Here is a 16,959-nt window from a genome sequence, read left to right as displayed (position 1 = left end):
CATCACGAGAAATAAAAACTTTCTTGGTGGAAGGATTATAGCATTTATAGCCTTTTTGTGATGTTGAGTAGCCCAAAAACACACACTTCTGTGAGCAAAGATCAAGTTTGCTACCATGCTGCGAGTGAACATAAGCAACAAAACCAAAAACTCTAAGATGAGTCATTGTAATTGGACGATTATAGAGAACCTCCAGTGGAATCTTGAATAGTAACACACTACTGGGAAGATGATTAATCAAATAACAACTTATAAGAACAGCATCAAACCAATAAATTTTGGGAAGATTTCCATGGAAATGTAAAGAACGAGTCACCTCAAGCAAATGCCTATTCTTACGTTCAGCAACTCCATTTTGTTGAGGTGTGCCAACACATGATGTTTGATGCAAGATTCCCATATTTCTAAGATAGGACTGGAAATGAGTATTTGTATACTTTGTGCCATTATCTGTTCGCAAGGTTTTAATATTAGTTTGAAATTGAGTGTGAACCATATTGTAAAAGTTTTGAAATATTACTTTGTCCTTGGAAAAGATCACATGGCAATTCAAACTTGTAGTGATCTTGCTAACGGATAGTAAATTCATAGACAAAGATGGCACAAACAATGCATCTACTTCGGTTGAAAATAAATTCAACTTCCCATGTCCTTGAATAGGAACAGTGATGCCATTAGCAACTGTAATAGGAGGGAAGGAGTCCACATTATCAATACTCAAATCAGATAAACAATATGAAGAGCGACACATAATGTCAGTTGCACCTGAATCCACTATAAAGTAATTCTGAGATAAAGTTGAAAGGGCAAGGGGAGTACCAGTGGTGTGAGCAACATTGCTTGATTCAGCTACTGAGCGAACAGAACCATTTGATTGAAGGAGCTGTTATAGTTGAGATGCAATCTGTTCAAAAGAACCCTGAAAATATGAAGAACTTGCTTGTGCAACAATTTTTTGATCTGATGCTTTAGTGGTGGTTTGATCTTTAGAATGATGCAAGTGAGGGTGCAATTGCCAGCAACGCTCTTTAGAATGACCATCACGATTACAATGATAAGTAGATCGAGTTCCACGACCTTTCCCACGATGACGACCATAAGAGACTTGATTGCCAATTGAAAGACACGATCATGCTCATCTTTTTTCATATATTCATCAATAGTTTGGGCTGGTGGACGATACTAACGAAATTCATCCCATTTCTTTTTAAGGTTTCCAAGATGGTCAGAAAAAGACTGAGAAGAGCCTTGCTTAACATGGGCAATCTCTTGTTGCAGTTCATAGATTCTAGAAGAATTATCAGTTTGTGCATACATAAGGCTCAAGGCATCCCACAAAGATTTAGCCGTTTCAGAGTAAGCAAAAATCTCATATATCTGAGGTTCCATGGAATTAAAAAGCCAAGTCATAATTTGATTATCATTGGCAAGCCATTCACCATATTTGGAGTCAGCAAAAGCAGGGGCTTTGGTCTGTCCATTAACATGACCAATTTTAGAACGCCCACCTAAAGCAATGGTTATTGCAAGAGACCAAGTCAAAAAAATTCTCTCATTGAGTAAGGTGGAGGTAAGACAACCAGTGGGTTCATATGAAACCTTTGGGCAAGTCATGATGAATACTTCTATCCATAAAACAACCAAGCAACTGAAAAGAAACTTCTTCAACCAAGCAAGCAAGCAACTAAAACAACCAAGCAACATGTAGGACTTAAGAGAGTTGTTTTGCCTTTCCCTTTTTTTTTTTTTTTTTTTTGGGAGAAACAAAATCAAAAAGGCAAGGATTTACGCGTGAAACCAAAAGAAGTCTCCACCACTATTTTTTTTTGTTTTTTTGGAGAAACGAAACAGAGAGGCAACACGTGAAACCCAATTTTTTTTTCTGAGAAACGAAATCAAAAAGGCACCACGACCCAAAAAAAAAAAATAGTACTGATATGGAGAAATTATGATCAGACCGGGTTCATACATGGTTCGACCCTCGACCCCGGTCGAGACAGAGGGAACCGACTCGCTCCCGAGCGAACCGGATCCAGAAGATGGCTTGCTGAGGAAGAAAACTTATTCAGCTACAAGCACGCCCTAATCCTACTTATGGATTAGGTTAATTACCCTAATGATAGCAGACTCAAATTGACGGCTGCGGCTAATCATTATCGAAGGGATAATCATCACAAAACCTAAAGGTTATCTCAGGAGTCCTCTACTAGTCCAAACTAGTAGAAGTCTATTGCTCAACGGATCTAACTGTTAAGATCCAACGACTACCCGAAGAAGGCTCAAGTGCATCCAACGAAGGAGATTCGAAGGTACACTCTATATAAACCTCACTGCCATACGAGGTGAGGGGATCGAAAACACACACAATCTGAAACTCAGACTCAGATTCAGATACATACTGATAGACGTAAACTATCAGCGGCTTACGATCTAGATCACCTTTCCCAGTTCTTTATTCCTTAGCTCTATGCTTCTAGCAAAGCCGTTTGTGATTAAGTTCATCAACTGACTTAGCCTTCGGAGGTGGACTCCCGACCCCCGCGGTTGGGCCACATCTGACGCTTTCGTTTTGCAGGTCATCACGAGGAGATCTAAGGGCTGAGCAGATTTTGGATGCATCATTTGGCGCCGTCTGTGGGAAATGACTTGAAAAGCCATGGTGACTAGATCCGCAGCTGCTGCACGCGCGCAATTCCGGTGTTCAAATCCCTGGAGCGAATAATCCAGATATTCCCCAGGGAAGCCAAAATCCTATCGAGGTAGATGGTGGTCAGGGAGGACGTAATCCTCTTGATACATTCCAAGATCAATTGAATCAGGTAAAGATTCAACTTTTGGAGGTGAGCCAAGCACTCCGCATGCTCACCAGACGAGTGGTTTTACCACAAGAACCTGATCAACGCGATTCAGGGAGACGTGCATTGCCACGTGATCAAAGATTGGCTGAAGAACGGAATATCGGTCAGAATTTTCGTGAAGGAGACCGAGGACCTAGGAGGATTGACGATCAACCTAGGCGAGACGATCGGTTCGACAGACCGCAAGAGAGTACAACTGATTCAAATACAAGGTTGGATACAGGGGTAAGAACTCACTCACCAACTGTTAGAAGAACCGTTCGTGATGATCGAGCAGTTCGCGATGAACGGAATGTTCGGGAAGGACGGGCTGTTCGTGATGATCGAATAGCACGGGATGATCATTTTAATCGAGGTCGTGATCATATCGCTGAAGATCACCCGACCAAGATTGGTCAGGAATTGGCCAACATCAATGAGAAATTAGGGCAGTTGGCTAAGGGAAGGATAACTGAGGATATTTACTCAGTCATTTGGAAGACCCCCTTTGCCGAGCCAATTGCGGGATATCAGTTTCCCCATAACTTTCGTTTGCCTACCTTTTCTACATTCGATGGCTCCGGAGATCCAATAGCTCACATTGGCTATTACCAACAGACCATGGCAGTTTCAGGTAATTCTGATGAAATTTTATGCAGGGTTTTTGGTTCATCTTTAACTAGAGCAGCACAAAAGTGGTTTTCGAACCTCCATTCTGGAAGGATCGTAAACTTTGATGAATTGGCGCGCAAATTCATAGGGCGATTCCAGAGTGGAATACAGGTCAAAAAGACAGAGGAAACTTTGTTTACTGTCAGAAAAGGAAAAAACGAATCAATCAGAGTGTTTCGGAAAAAGATTCAACAAAGTAACGATGGAGATAGAAAATTTGGATGAGCAAGTAGCCAAAACTGCTCTATTCACGGGACTCACTAATCGGAAACTCCTGGAGTTATTACTATAGGATATGCCTACGACTTATGCTGAGTTGGTACAGAGATGCCAGAAGCAGGCTGAAGTCATGGAGATTCTAGATGCGCGCCAAGGAGATAATAAAGTCTCCAATAAGGAACAGAAGGCTCCTGGAGCGAAGCAAAAGCCAAAGAAAAATGTCCGTGATCGGGTTGGAAAATCTCAGGCTTGGCGCCAAAGGTCTCCCGGTAAAAGTGAGTACACTCCATTGAATGTTCCTCGGGCTGATATTTTAAATATCATCAAAAGAAAAAATATTTTGAAGTGGCCGCCTAAAATTCTTTTGAAGCCCGGAGAGCAGCAGGATCGAGAAAAGTATTGCCGATTCCAAAAGGACTATGGTCATTATACAAATGATTGTCGTCATCTGAAAGCAGATATTGAGAGATTAATATCTCAAGGACACTTGTCCAATTTTGTTAGCAGAAGGAGGGAGGAGCCACGTGAGCCACGCGCGGCTGCTCCTAAAAGGGATCGTTCGGTTAGTTCAGAACGATCAAGGGAGGCTCCGAAGTCTAAGAAGGGCAAGGAGGTGATTGAAGCTACTCGGTCACCAATCCTTACCATCTTCGGGGGACCAGAGCCCGAATAACTCTGGAGTTTTAAAACAAAATCCAAATTTGTAGGAATCGGAGAGACGCAGAAGCGAAAAAAGCTGAATGGTGAAGATTCTATCACCTTTGGCGAGGAGGAAGAAAGAGGCGTTTGTTTACCTCATGATGACGCCATAGTCATCAAGGTAGAGATTGCACGTCGGGAAGTGCATAGAGTTTTGGTTGATACAGGGTCTGCAGCTGACCTAATTTCTTATGGAGTGTATCAAAAATTGAAGGTGGATCAGAACTTGATGGAACCTTCATCCACACATCTATATGATTTTGCAGGATCATCTACGGTGGCGGAAGGATCTGTCCAGTTGGACTTATCTATTGGAAGTTTTCCTAAGGAAACAACCGTCCGAATCAATTTTTTGGTGGTTCGGGAACTGCCAGCTTACAATATTATCCTCGGGCGACCATCTTTATCCAAGATAGGTGCTAATGTTTCGACAAAACACCTGAAGATAAAACTCCCGACTGATATGGGAATTGGTCAAGTCTCCTCTTACCAGAGGATCTCTCGGCAATGTTACATTGCCTATTTAAAGGACAAGGAGGGCTTGAGGAAGGTAACTGCCCTACCTATAGAAGTTCAAGACGATCGGGAAGAAGCAGAGATGCAAAGACCCGAACCAGTGGAGAAGCTAGAACAAATCCAGCTGTGTACCGAGGATGAGAAAAAGATTACTTATATCGGGTCTGAACAGTTGGAGGAATTTAAAGATGAGTTGAAGTTATTTCTTCAACAAAATAAAGACGTATTTGCATGGTCTGCTGAAGACATGCCAGGAATTGATCGGGCTGTCGCAGAGCACAAACTCTGGATAGATCCTAAGGTGAAACCAGTGATACAGAAAAGGAGAAATTTCTCCATTGAAAAGTATGAAGCCGTTCGTAGTGAAGTTGAAAAACTCAAGAATTCTGGTTTCATAGAACCAATTGAATGCCCAACTTGGTTGGCCAACGTGGTAATGGTAAAAAAGGCCAATGGGAAGTGGAGGATGTGTACAGACTACACAGATCTTAACCAGGCTTGCCCTAAAGATTGCTATCCGTTGCCTCGGATTGACCTCTTGATAGATGCGACTGCAGGATATGAAACTGTGAAACCCAGCCCTAACCTTGACCCGGAAACCTTGTTATTTGTAGGTCCGATGACCCGAAGTAAAGTAAGAAGTCAGCTTTGGGCCATCCCAGTAGAGGACTTGGTGTCTGGCTTTGAATCCATGAAGGTTGATGATGAGGTGCTAATTATGGAAACAGAATCCTGATGAAGATCTAATTAGTTGATGGACTTGGAGTGATCTCTATCTTGGTTTGAAGGCATTTCTACCTACTAGGTAAGTCACTTGACTTGTGTGCAAAACCCCTTTAGGTTTGGATTTGATCCGGGCCTTCAATTCCTGTTTTGGCGTTCTTGCTGCATTAGTCGACTGATTGGTCGACTGGGCACCGACCAATCCACTCGACCAATGGGTGCTGTCTTTGGCAATTAGGTTGATTCTTGCTCTATTTAAGTCCAACCTCGAGTCCACTTCGTATTTGCTGCCTCCAAACCCTTTGGAACGAACCAAAGACCTCTGCAAGTCATCTCTCTTGCATCCTTGGAGTTTTCTTGGCGGATCTTCGTCGGAACTCTTCTTTTTGCATCAAAAGGTATGTCTACTCTCTCTTCTTCTCCTCCATCTTGGTTTTTCTTTCCTTTTTGAGTTGAGACAGAGAAGAGATGCTGCATCCTCTGTTGCAAACATCTCTGGACATGTTCTCATGATAATCCTAAGGATTAAAGGCTAGAACAATGATCTTAACCATGATCATTGCAAGCTTTTGAAGGATTCATGATCAAACCATGATTTAATGTCTGTTCATTTCCTAATCTAGAATTCGGATCTCTTTGGATCTTCTTTCATTGATCATGTTAGTGGTTAATGGTTGTGTTTTCTTTCTTTGATCCATAATCCATCAATTCTAGTTGTTCTCTTCTACCTTACCATGTGTTCTTCAATGATGCATGATAGTACATACATGGTAGGTTTTATTTCCTTATTTAGATTTATGCTTCTAAGCCTTATTCCATGAAGACCTAAGCATGCTTTCATGTGTTCATTACCAAAGCAATGATCCATCCTCCTATTGTTCTTGTCCTTGTTTTCTATTTCAAAATTCATCAAGATCCATGTTTGATTTATTTATGGTAACTTTTGTTTCCTAATTTGGATCTTGATGCCTTGATTTGATTAGTGTTTTGAGGTCCCCTATATGCTAGAATACTACTGATGCAGTCTACCCCTTGATTAGTACCCTTTTGAACCACCAAATTCGGATCTCATATCTCAAAACTCTGATTTTGTAGGCTATCGTCTCATTGGTCGACCGATTGGTCGACTGGGCCACTCGACCAATCCACTCGACCAATGAGTACAAAGAACTCCAGAATTGGTCTGTTTTGGATGCTTTGCTATATCTTTCTGTTAGGGATCTTTCCTAATATGTTGTATATACTTGTTTAGGACCTTCTTCTCAAGTTTGCCAAGATCTTACTTGATTTCTTAGGATTCTTTGCGAGTTATAAAAGGTAAGGATGGTTATTTCCTTAATTACATAGATAGCATGAATCTAGTTTCTATATTTGAATATCATTAATATGTTTCCTAAATTAGATTCTTACAATGATATACTACTGTTGCATAACTTTGATTACAGTAGCATTACTTATTCATATTGAATTGATTCATGTATGATTTACTTACCAATGTTATACAAATGATTGTAAATATTGATTTCTTTCCATATATGGAGTTACCATATATGTGATGATATGAATTGATGCATGTGTATGCTTACGTATGGTTTGGGAAGGAGAGGTGTCCTTTTGACATTTCTGTCCTTGGACTACTACGGGAATATTATGGGATGTTTCCGGAGATGCCCTCTGGACACCTTCCTAAACTGTTGGATGACATATATAGGATTGTCTAGTAGTGTTTGGCTAGGATGTCCTGTTATGTCAGACCCTAATCGGAGGGGTATTGAGACCGAACGACCCGTGGTAGCAATGGGGATTCATGGGCGCTCAAGACCGGTAACCAACCCGTGAGAGGACAGGAATCACATTGTGGGGGCCATTTATTGGTAGGGTTGCATATGGTTAGACTTGGGCTCACGGGCGCTTAAGACCGGTAACCAACCCGTGAGAGGACGTGAGAGCTTCCCGTTTACCATATGTGGATGATCGATAGGGTTGGTGAGTCCGTAGTCGGGGACTATGAGGACTCTAGTGTGAAGGATACCGGAAAGGATCGTCGGGGACGAGGAATGGACGTATCTGGATCCGACTTGATGTAACTAAGTAGAAGACTTGCATTTGGCTAGGTATTACCCTGACATGCGCCAGTACTTATACCAAATGGTTGTGAGAGAGTGTGTTGACTTATACCCCTAGCCATGGAATGTCCCGAGGGATGCCGGACCCATTACCAACTGATGATGAGTGATTGAGACTTTCCTAAGAAGTACGGTGCTATGACTTAAAGCATGTCCGCCAATAGAGACCAGCATACATAGAGTTAGAATCATTCATTCATTGTTTGTCTCATACCATATTGCATTTATGTTTGTTTTGTAATCCCGCCATATATGTTGTTATGGATTTTAACGCCTTACGAGTTTCTTTGAAACTCATTCCTTTATTGTACAATGTTTGTTAGACTATCCTGCAGTACGGAATACTATGACGGTCCCTATGAAGAAGCGCAAGGCGAAGAGGCATATCTCCAGGAAGGTGATTGCGGTTACCACAATTACTCTGAAGATTCCGCGGGTGGTTATGCTCCGTACAATGCTTAGTCCGACCATTGAGTGGAAGCGTCCTTGTGCTATCTATGAGATCTACACCTACAAGGATGTCGTCTACAAAGTGGAGAATAATTTAGTTACCCAATGTACATGCTACTGGGATTAGCTTTTATCTAGTTTATTCTTTTAGCTACTTTTCCGCTGGATGTAAAGTGGGATTTTTGCTTCACTTTACTTATCTGTTGACACTCTGATTATATATCTATTATTCCGTTTCGTTTATGATTCATTCTTTCTTTATTGAATCTATGATTTATCTTCCGCACTCTTGTTATGGTTGTTCATGATTATGTTATTGCTTATGTGGGAGGTTGATCACTCGATACCTGATCTTCGGGCTGTGGATCACACTCTCGGGTATGCCAGATAGGGTACCGGCTGGGAGGGCGTGACAGAAACTCTAAGTTTCATGGATGCCTACTCAGGGTATAATCAGATCCTTATGAATATGGAAGATGAGAAGTTTACAGCTTTCATGAATGATCGTGAAAGCTATTATTATAAGGTCATGCCTTTTGGCCTGAAAAATGCAGGAGCCACATATCAGAGGGCCGTCAACAAGATTTTCAAAGATTTGATAGGGAAGAATGTTGAAGCTTATGTTGACGACATGCTTGTAAAGAACTTTACAAAAGTAAATCATATTGCAGATTTGACTGAGGTATTCTCAGTACTGCGAAAGTATCAAATGAAGCTGAACCCAGAAAAGTGCGCTTTTGGAGTTTCTTCAGGAAAATGTTTGGGCTTCATGGTGTCACAGAGAGGAATTGAGGCTAATCCTGCCAAAATACAAGCTCTGGTTGACATGGAGGCTCCCAAAACTGTTCGCGATGTGCAGTGTTTAACAGGGAGAGTTGCTGCTTTGAATCGATTCATCTCCAAGTCTGGAGAAAAATGTTTGCCTTTCTTCAAGGCACTCAAAGATTTGAGGGGCAGCAAGGAAGCAAAATGGACCGAAGAGTGCCAAAAGCTTTCAAGGAGTTAAAAGAAGCACTCGGACAACCACCGATCTTGTCTAGACCAGAGAAGGGGGAAATATTATAGCTATATCTAGTGACGTCCCTTTCAGCGGTCAGTGCAGTACTTGTTCGTGAGAAAGATAAAAAACAGTGGCCGATTTACTATGTAAGCCACGTGTTGCTAGATGCGGAGACAAGATATTCGCAGATTTAGAAGCAGGCTCTGGCTCTCATGATGGCCGCCAGGAAGCTAAGGCCATACTTTCAGGCTCATCCAATTGAGGTATTTACAACTTTTCCTCTTAGTAAAGTTCTTAATAAACCTGATTTATCTGGAAGGATGGTGTCCTGGTCGGTCGAACTCAGCGAGTTCCAAGTGAGCTTTAAGCCTAGAACCGCAATCAAGGCTCAGGCGTTAGCCGATTTTGTAGTAGAAACTATTGCACCGGTGGAATCCACCATCGAGGATCCCATTATACCAACCACTTGGGAGGTATACGTGGATGGTTCGAGTAATAAAGATGGAGCAGGAGCTGGAATTCTATTAAAAAGTCCAGCAGGATTTATTATTCGATATGCTTTAAGATTTGCATTTGAAGCAAGTAATGACAAAGCAGAATATGAGGCTCTGATAGCTGGACTCCGGTTGTCAAAAGCATTGTCTATTGCAGATGTTACTATTTATAGTGACTCTCAACTTATAGTCAACCAAGTCCAGGGGGAGTATGGTATTAAAGAACCACGCTTGCAGAAATATCAAAAGATAGTGCAGGCATTTCAAAACCAATTTTGGAATTTGAAGATATCTCAGATTTCGAGGAATGAAAATTCAGTGGCAGATGAGCTATCCCGACTAGCCAATGCCAAAGAAAAGAATCTAGACCCTTCGGTCTATATTGAAGAGATAACTTTTCCAAGTTATCATGAGAAAGAAATTTCTTATATTGAAGCAGAGCGTTGCTGGATGGATCCGATAATCGAGTATCTGAGAGATGACAAATTACCTGAGGATCCGAAAGAGGCAAGGTTGATCAAGATACGATCAGCGAGATTTGTCATTCAGAATGGGAGACTATACAAAAGATCTTATTCTGGACCCCTTATGAGATGTATAGGCCCCGAAAGAGCAAAATCAGCTTTGGCTGAGGTTCATGAAGGAATTTGTGGAGCTCACATGGGTGGACGAGCCCTGGCCCACAAAATTCTAAGACTTGGGTTATATTGGCCTAAGATCCAAGAGGCTGCTATGGAATATGTTCTTCGGTGTGGTAACTGTCAAATTCATGCTACAAGATCGAAGCGCCCGGCTGAAACCATGGCTTCAATTCTAGATCCCATTCCCTTTGCGATGTGGGGAATTGATATCATGGGCAAATTCACCAAGGCGTCAGCAGACGGGAATATCTGATAGTAGCAATTGATTACTTCACGAAATGGGTTGAAGCCAGTGCACTGGCAGCAATTACTGAGAAAAAAGTGGAGAAATCCGTGCTTGAGTCAATCATATATCGCTTTGGGATTCCAAAGATTATCGTCACTGACCATGGTACTTAGTTCGACTGTCCGCAATTTGAGCAATTTTGCGGAACATATATGATCGAGCATCGTATGTCCTTAGTAGCATACCCCCAGAGCAATGGACAGGTAGAGGTTACTAACCGAATGCTACTGGAAGGAATAAAGAGAAGACTCGAAGCTAACAAGGCTTCTTGGGTCGAAGAACTTCATAATGTACTGTGGGCCTATAGAACTACAGTTCGAACACCCACAGGAGAAACTCCATTCAGGTTAGCATATGGATCCGAAGCATTAGCACCGGTGGAGATAATGGCGGGGACATTACGGGATCGAGAGTTCGAGGAAAAAGCAAATGAGCAAGGACTGCTTGATAGTCTTGATCTGTTGGACGAAGTTCGGGCAAAGGCAATAGCACGAACTCAACATTTTCAAAGAAGGATAGTGTCTCATTATAATACTCGAGTGAAGAATCGTCGGTACTTAGCCGGAGATTTGGTGATGAGAAACACCTTAGCTTCCGACCCACGTCACCAAAGAAAATTGGACCCTTCCTGGGAAGGACCTTATATGGTTGTAAAACTAGTTGGTTCAGGAGCTTACAGGCTGAAGAACATCAACACCCAGAAAGAGTTGGATCGATCGTGGAATGCCAGGCATCTCAAAAAGTTTTATCCTTGATGATGATTTCAATTTTGTTCGTGATGTAAACATTTTCAACTCAATCAATGCAATTTTTGGCTTTCAACAAATTATCTTTTGATTGGGGGGCATCATACACCACATTCAAGAACGAGATCCAACTATAAGGCATCGGATGAAAATCCGTGTGGGTCCTTCAACACTTATGGAATTTTTTCGGAATTTCTTAAGTCGAGGCATCGGATGAAAATCCGAGTGAGTTCCTTCTGCAAGGCGTCGGTTTGAAACCCGAGTAAGTTCCTTCAAGACTTATTGAATTTTCGAATTATCCTTAAGTAAAGGCATCGGTTTAAAACCCGAGTGAGTTCCTTCTCAAACTTATTGTATTTCTCCGGAAATCCTTAAGTAAAGGCATCGGTTTAAAACCCGAGTGAGTTCCTTCTCAGACTTATTGTATTTCTCCGGAAATCCTTAAGTAAAGGCATCGGTTTAAAACCCGAGTGAGTTCCTTCTCAGACTTATTGTATTTCTCCGGAAATCCTTAAGTAAAGGCATCGGTTTAAAACCAGAGTGAGTTCCTTCTCAGACTTATTGTATTTCTCCGGAAATCTTTAAGTAAAGGCATTGTTTCAAACAACTAAGACCTAATGCAACAACGATTCAAGTGGCTAGCAAAGTTCAAGATGAAGTTAATTTCTTATTTCTTCAAAAGATCGAAAGAGGCCAATATCAAAAGATTACAAGAGCTGGATACAATCTTCGGTCAAAAAAGAAAGTCATCATCGGTGATTACTAAGAAGTCATACAAGATCGGCACAACTTTGCTAGAACAAACATATGAGTCAACCATTGGTGTGGATTCAAGGAAAAGAAGAGGAGAAATGAGGATTACAAAAAATATCTCGGTGTGCATAAGATCCTCCGCAATTTCATACTCTTTGTCCAGCTTGTCCAGGAGAAGTATGGTCCTCGACCAAACTTGCATTCAAGACGAGCTCGTCATAATTGACTCCTTCCAGGGGAGAATAAACAGGAGAATCTTCCAGATAATGCATAATATCTGGATCGGAAGGTGGAGGATCAATCTTATCTTTGGTTCAGTCAGGAGGAGGAATACCCAGGTCGGTAAATACTTCAGGATGGCAAACAGCACTGTAGGGAGTCGTATCAAAATGAGGATCCTTCCTTAATATTGATTCCCATACTTCGTTCTCACCATCCCGGTACGCCTGCAAGTTATAAGCATTCAGCATATCAACAAAGGGCTTACTGTGTAAATACTTGAAGACGCAGGCTCTACGAACATCAGTTGGAAGGGATTCGGGCAAAGGAACGACAGCTTGCCTTTGGGGTAACGTTTCAGATCCTTTGGCTCCTGACTTTCCAACTCCTCGTTCCAGTTGCCGGATCTTCTCCCTGGCATCATCCAAGTCCGACTGAAGACGACCGATCATCGAATTCTTTTCTCCTACAACCTCCCAAGCTAGTTTCCTAAGGCGAGCAATCTCAGCATCTTTAGCTTCAGAGATTTCCCGAAGCCTGGAAACTTCATTGCTCAACCTATTGAGCCTAGAGGCTGCTTCCACTTGGTTGTGGAAGTTACCAGTAAGACTCCTGCAAACAACTTCCTAGTTAAAAAGGAGCAGAAGAGTAATTTTTTAGAATCAAAAGATAATGAAGAAAGACTTACATCACCAGTGACTTCATAAAGACTTCATCTGGAAGTTTGGAAAGCACTGCGCTCTTAGAAGTCATTCGAGCAGCAGTGCACCATTCCAATGCTCTGTCAAACTCGTTTGACACTAATTCGGGCGAAGGATGAGAAGGATGAGCTACATTAAGAGAAGGATGAGCTGCATCACTGTTCACCCGACGGCGCTTCCTGGTGGCAAAATCCTCCAACTCCAAAGGAGAGGAGGAGGATGCCAAACAAGCACTGGAATTGGAAATAGGAGCAGCACCTGCTGGGACCACACCTTCATCAGACGCCAACATAGTTGCCTCAGATGCCCGAAGAGTCTCCTTCGGGGGTGCACCAACGGTCTCTGTAGCAGGGGCGTCAGCAACGCCATCAACAACGGAGTGATCAAGATCTTCTTGGGAAAGACGAGCGATCACTTCGGGCAAAAGAGGCGTAGGGGCGGCATCAATAGAAACTGTGGGAATCTGACTTGAAGATTCACCAACAGCGGTCGCCTTACGCTTGGAGGATTCACTAGCTGAAACCACCTCCATGGCCCCAACCACCGCCGACGGAACGATTTTCTTGCTAGACTTCGCTCTGATAAAGTTCGGGTTGATCTTGGGAGCCACTATATAAACAGAGAAATCGTATCAGTACAGATATCCAACGACGACAAAAAAGAGGGAAAACCCTAGTTCTCTATCACTTATGAAAAACCCGATTAACTAAACCCCAAGTACTACTACTGTGCAATTTACTCAGGGGGGAAGTGGGGAAAGAGATGAGTAATCAAGAAACTCACTTGTTCAGAAGTTGATAGAGCTATTGTTGGAGTACGAGGAATACGGAAGCAAGCAGAAGGACGGAATGTCGCTTTAGCAAATCTGACTTGTAGATAGCAGGATAGATGGAGAGTACCCACGAAGGCTTTAAATAGCCTCAGGTATTAAGACGACGGTTGAAAGCTAAGGACAACCAATGGCCCAGATCGAAATGATGCTTCGAAATCCGCAGAAAGCAAGATCAACGGTCGGAGGGACGCCACATGGAAACATGTGGAGGCGAGCACCCGATGCAGGGATACCTCCAATCGTCGCACCGCCATTGTAATAATGGATGTATTTCCGATTCATTGAAAACAGTGAATGGTATAACAGAGCAAGGAAACGTTTGGACTTCGCAGATACGAGAAGGGAAATGTGTGGACTTTGCAGTAAATGAAGTAGTGGGGAAGATTAATGCATCTTTCCAAAATGCATCTTCACAATATCTCTACAAGATTATTATTTGTCGAAGAACGTGAAGTTAAGTGATAAGTTTTATCATTTATACTTTGATATTCAAGACAAGAGTTCAGCAGGAGACAGGGAAATGGAAAGGCCAACATGAAAAGAAGTGTCTATTCATTAGCAAGGAGGTCAATCTTTACACAAAAAAAAAAAAAAAAAAAAAAAAAAAAAGATAACTCCCTAAGCCTCTTCTTCATTGTTGCCCGAGGGACCCTGGTCGGGAGGACTTTTCTCAGGATCTTGAGAAGAGTCTTCCTCAAGAATGACATTATCAGAGTCCTCTTTAGCAGCAGCTTGAGACTCGGCTTGTGACTTCTCCTCTGGAAGCGCTGGCTCGTCAGCCAGGTATGCCTCATATTGAGGATCAGCTGGAAAAGGATCATTTTCTTCCCGAGCCCAGTCTGGGAGATCCATGCCTAATTTCCCGAAGACCTCTTTATGGCACACCTCACGAAAGGGAGCAATATCAAAGGCAGGGATTGATGCGAGAATTCGCTCCCAAACGTCATTCTGCCCCAAGCGATAAGCTTGGATGTTGTAGGCACCTAGCAGCTCGGAGAAAGGTACATTGTTCAGGTACTTCCGAACACACTCCTTCCGAAGCTCTGGCTTGATATGCTCGGGCTTGCTAGGGACCGCCCACTTCAGATATTCTTCGTTCTCCCTACATTTAACTTCAAGCCTGTCACCGAACAACGTGGCAGCTTCTTTTTGCTTCCTGGCCTTGCGCTCGGCAGCAGCAGCACGAGCCTTCGAAGCATCAAGGGCCTCCTTGAGGGAGACCACTTCTTCCTCATGCTTTCTCTGCAGCTCCTCAGCAGCTGCAGTCAGCCGGTCTATCTCAGAATTGGCCTTGGCCAAATTCTCTTCACAGGTTTGCAGCAAGGAGCTGTTGCGGCCAACCCGGCTCAATGCTTCCATGTGTTGATAGAAGCTCAACACAGCATTCCTGGGAAGGCGGAAAATATCAGAAGAAGTCATAAGAAATTATGAAAAAATAAGTAAGCAAGAAGACCGGTACCTTGTGGATTGACTAACAAGGGCAACGTCATCCAGGTTTTCAAATTCCTGGCGATCAGAAGGAACAAGACTGAGGGAGCTCCACTCTGCAGCTTTCTCAGGGTCCCGAGTCACCCTGTCGGTCAACTTCAGGGTCCACTGGGGGGTGAAGACCTCCTCACAATCCGTTGAAGTTTTGGATTTTTTATGGGAGGAAGCATCAATTGTATCATGCCTCCTTTTGGTTCGGGCGGAGGAGGAGACATTAGACCTCTCCACCATTGGCTTCTTCCCTTTACCCGAAGCATCAGCCACGGGCTTGATATTCCTGATACCCCTATAAGAGGGGTCGGGAGAGGGAACAGAAGCCTCTTGATCTACGGTCAAGGCTCTGGGTGATCGTTGCTCGGCTGTCGCAACGGCCCTAGCGGCCTTCACTCGCAGGTTCTCGGGGTTCATTCTTGGAGGCACTGCAAAGAAGAGCAAGAGTAAGAATTAAAGACATATCACTTCAGTAAAATTAAAGGATGATGGTTAGAAGCTCACAATGAGCCAAGCCCCAGTACTGAAGAATGGAGTTATACTCCACCTCAAGTCCATGTATCTCTTGATACCATGGAATGGATTTGATCTTCCTGACGGCCGCCTCGTCTTCTTTGGATAAGGGAAGGCCTCGGTTATTCTCGGAAGAAGAAGTACACCGCCTCCAGGCGGTTGGGAAGTTAAGATCCGATGGAGGCGCTCGACAAAAAAAGTATCGTTCGCGCCATCTTTTGTGGTTAGAAGGGCAAGTTCCTTTGGCAAGGATGCTGCCCCTCCAATCAAGTTCAGCCTTATTGCGTTTGGACAGAAAAACCCATCCGGGAGGATGGGAGATAGAAAGAACATGAAAATGTACAAAGAGAGAAAGAGATGGCGTAATGCCAAGTTCAAAACACAAACCCAAGAAACCGACGATAAGACGCCAGCTATTGGGAAGGAGCATTCCGGGACAAATGTCCCAATGATTCAGAACTGCGGAGAACAATGGATTAAAAAACAGAAAGCGAACCCCACTTTCCAGTGCATCTATGTACAGAGAAAATTCACCCGAAAGGGTTGAATCAACCCTCTCATCAGGATGGGGAGTCCTAACCTGATAAGAGGAAGGAAAATCAAAATCTTGGATGGCTGAAAGAAGGGTTTCCTCCTTGTAAATGGAGGGAACAGAGCCAGGTCCACCATCGGACCTGGAAGTTTGAGGCTGCCTAGAAGACTCGGCAATCTTGGAAGATCCAGACTCGAGGAGGACAGAAGGAGTTTTGGTTTTTCTCTCTAAACCTTTTTGAGAAACTTCAGCAAACTCGCTCCAGAGGACAGTTAGGGTTTTGTTATCACTATCCGACTGGTCGGAAGGAGGGGAAGCAAAAGCTTCATTACCACTACTATTACCAACACTGGGTACCAGAGAAGCCCTATTATCCGCCATTACTTGTTTCAGTAAACTACAAAAAGAAAAAGACCAGTAAACTTACTGATTCAGTGAGGCAAAAGCTTGAGAGCAAGAAGGCGCGAAGCAGACAACAAAGGTTCAAATTCCAGACAGGAAGAATGAAACCTATGAAGACA

General features: G+C 43.0%; 1 protein-coding gene across 1 annotated transcript; it reads right to left on the bottom strand.

The window, feature by feature from the left end:
- Positions 1–1,182: 1,182 nt before the first annotated feature.
- Positions 1,183–1,614, bottom strand: LOC149002474 (uncharacterized). The gene has a single exon (XM_089138721.1). The coding sequence runs from the start codon at positions 1,612–1,614 to the stop codon at positions 1,183–1,185; it is 432 nt and encodes a 143-aa protein (XP_088994847.1).
- Between the last annotated feature and the right edge of the window lie 15,345 nt (positions 1,615–16,959).

The sequence above is a fragment of the Hakea prostrata genome, chromosome 10, assembly GCF_041222555.1.
Source record: "Hakea prostrata isolate BN-2017 chromosome 10, UWA_Hpros_2, whole genome shotgun sequence".
Taxonomy (NCBI): Eukaryota; Viridiplantae; Streptophyta; class Magnoliopsida; order Proteales; family Proteaceae; genus Hakea; species Hakea prostrata.
The sequence above is the reverse complement of the archived record's forward strand: the minus strand, read 5'-3'. Positions and strand labels throughout refer to the sequence as shown.

Excerpts from the sequence above, each read along its gene's own strand:
- LOC149002474 (XM_089138721.1), bottom strand. The coding sequence starts at position 1,614 with ATGACTTGCCCAAAGGTTTCATATGAACCCACTGGTTGTCTTACCTCC.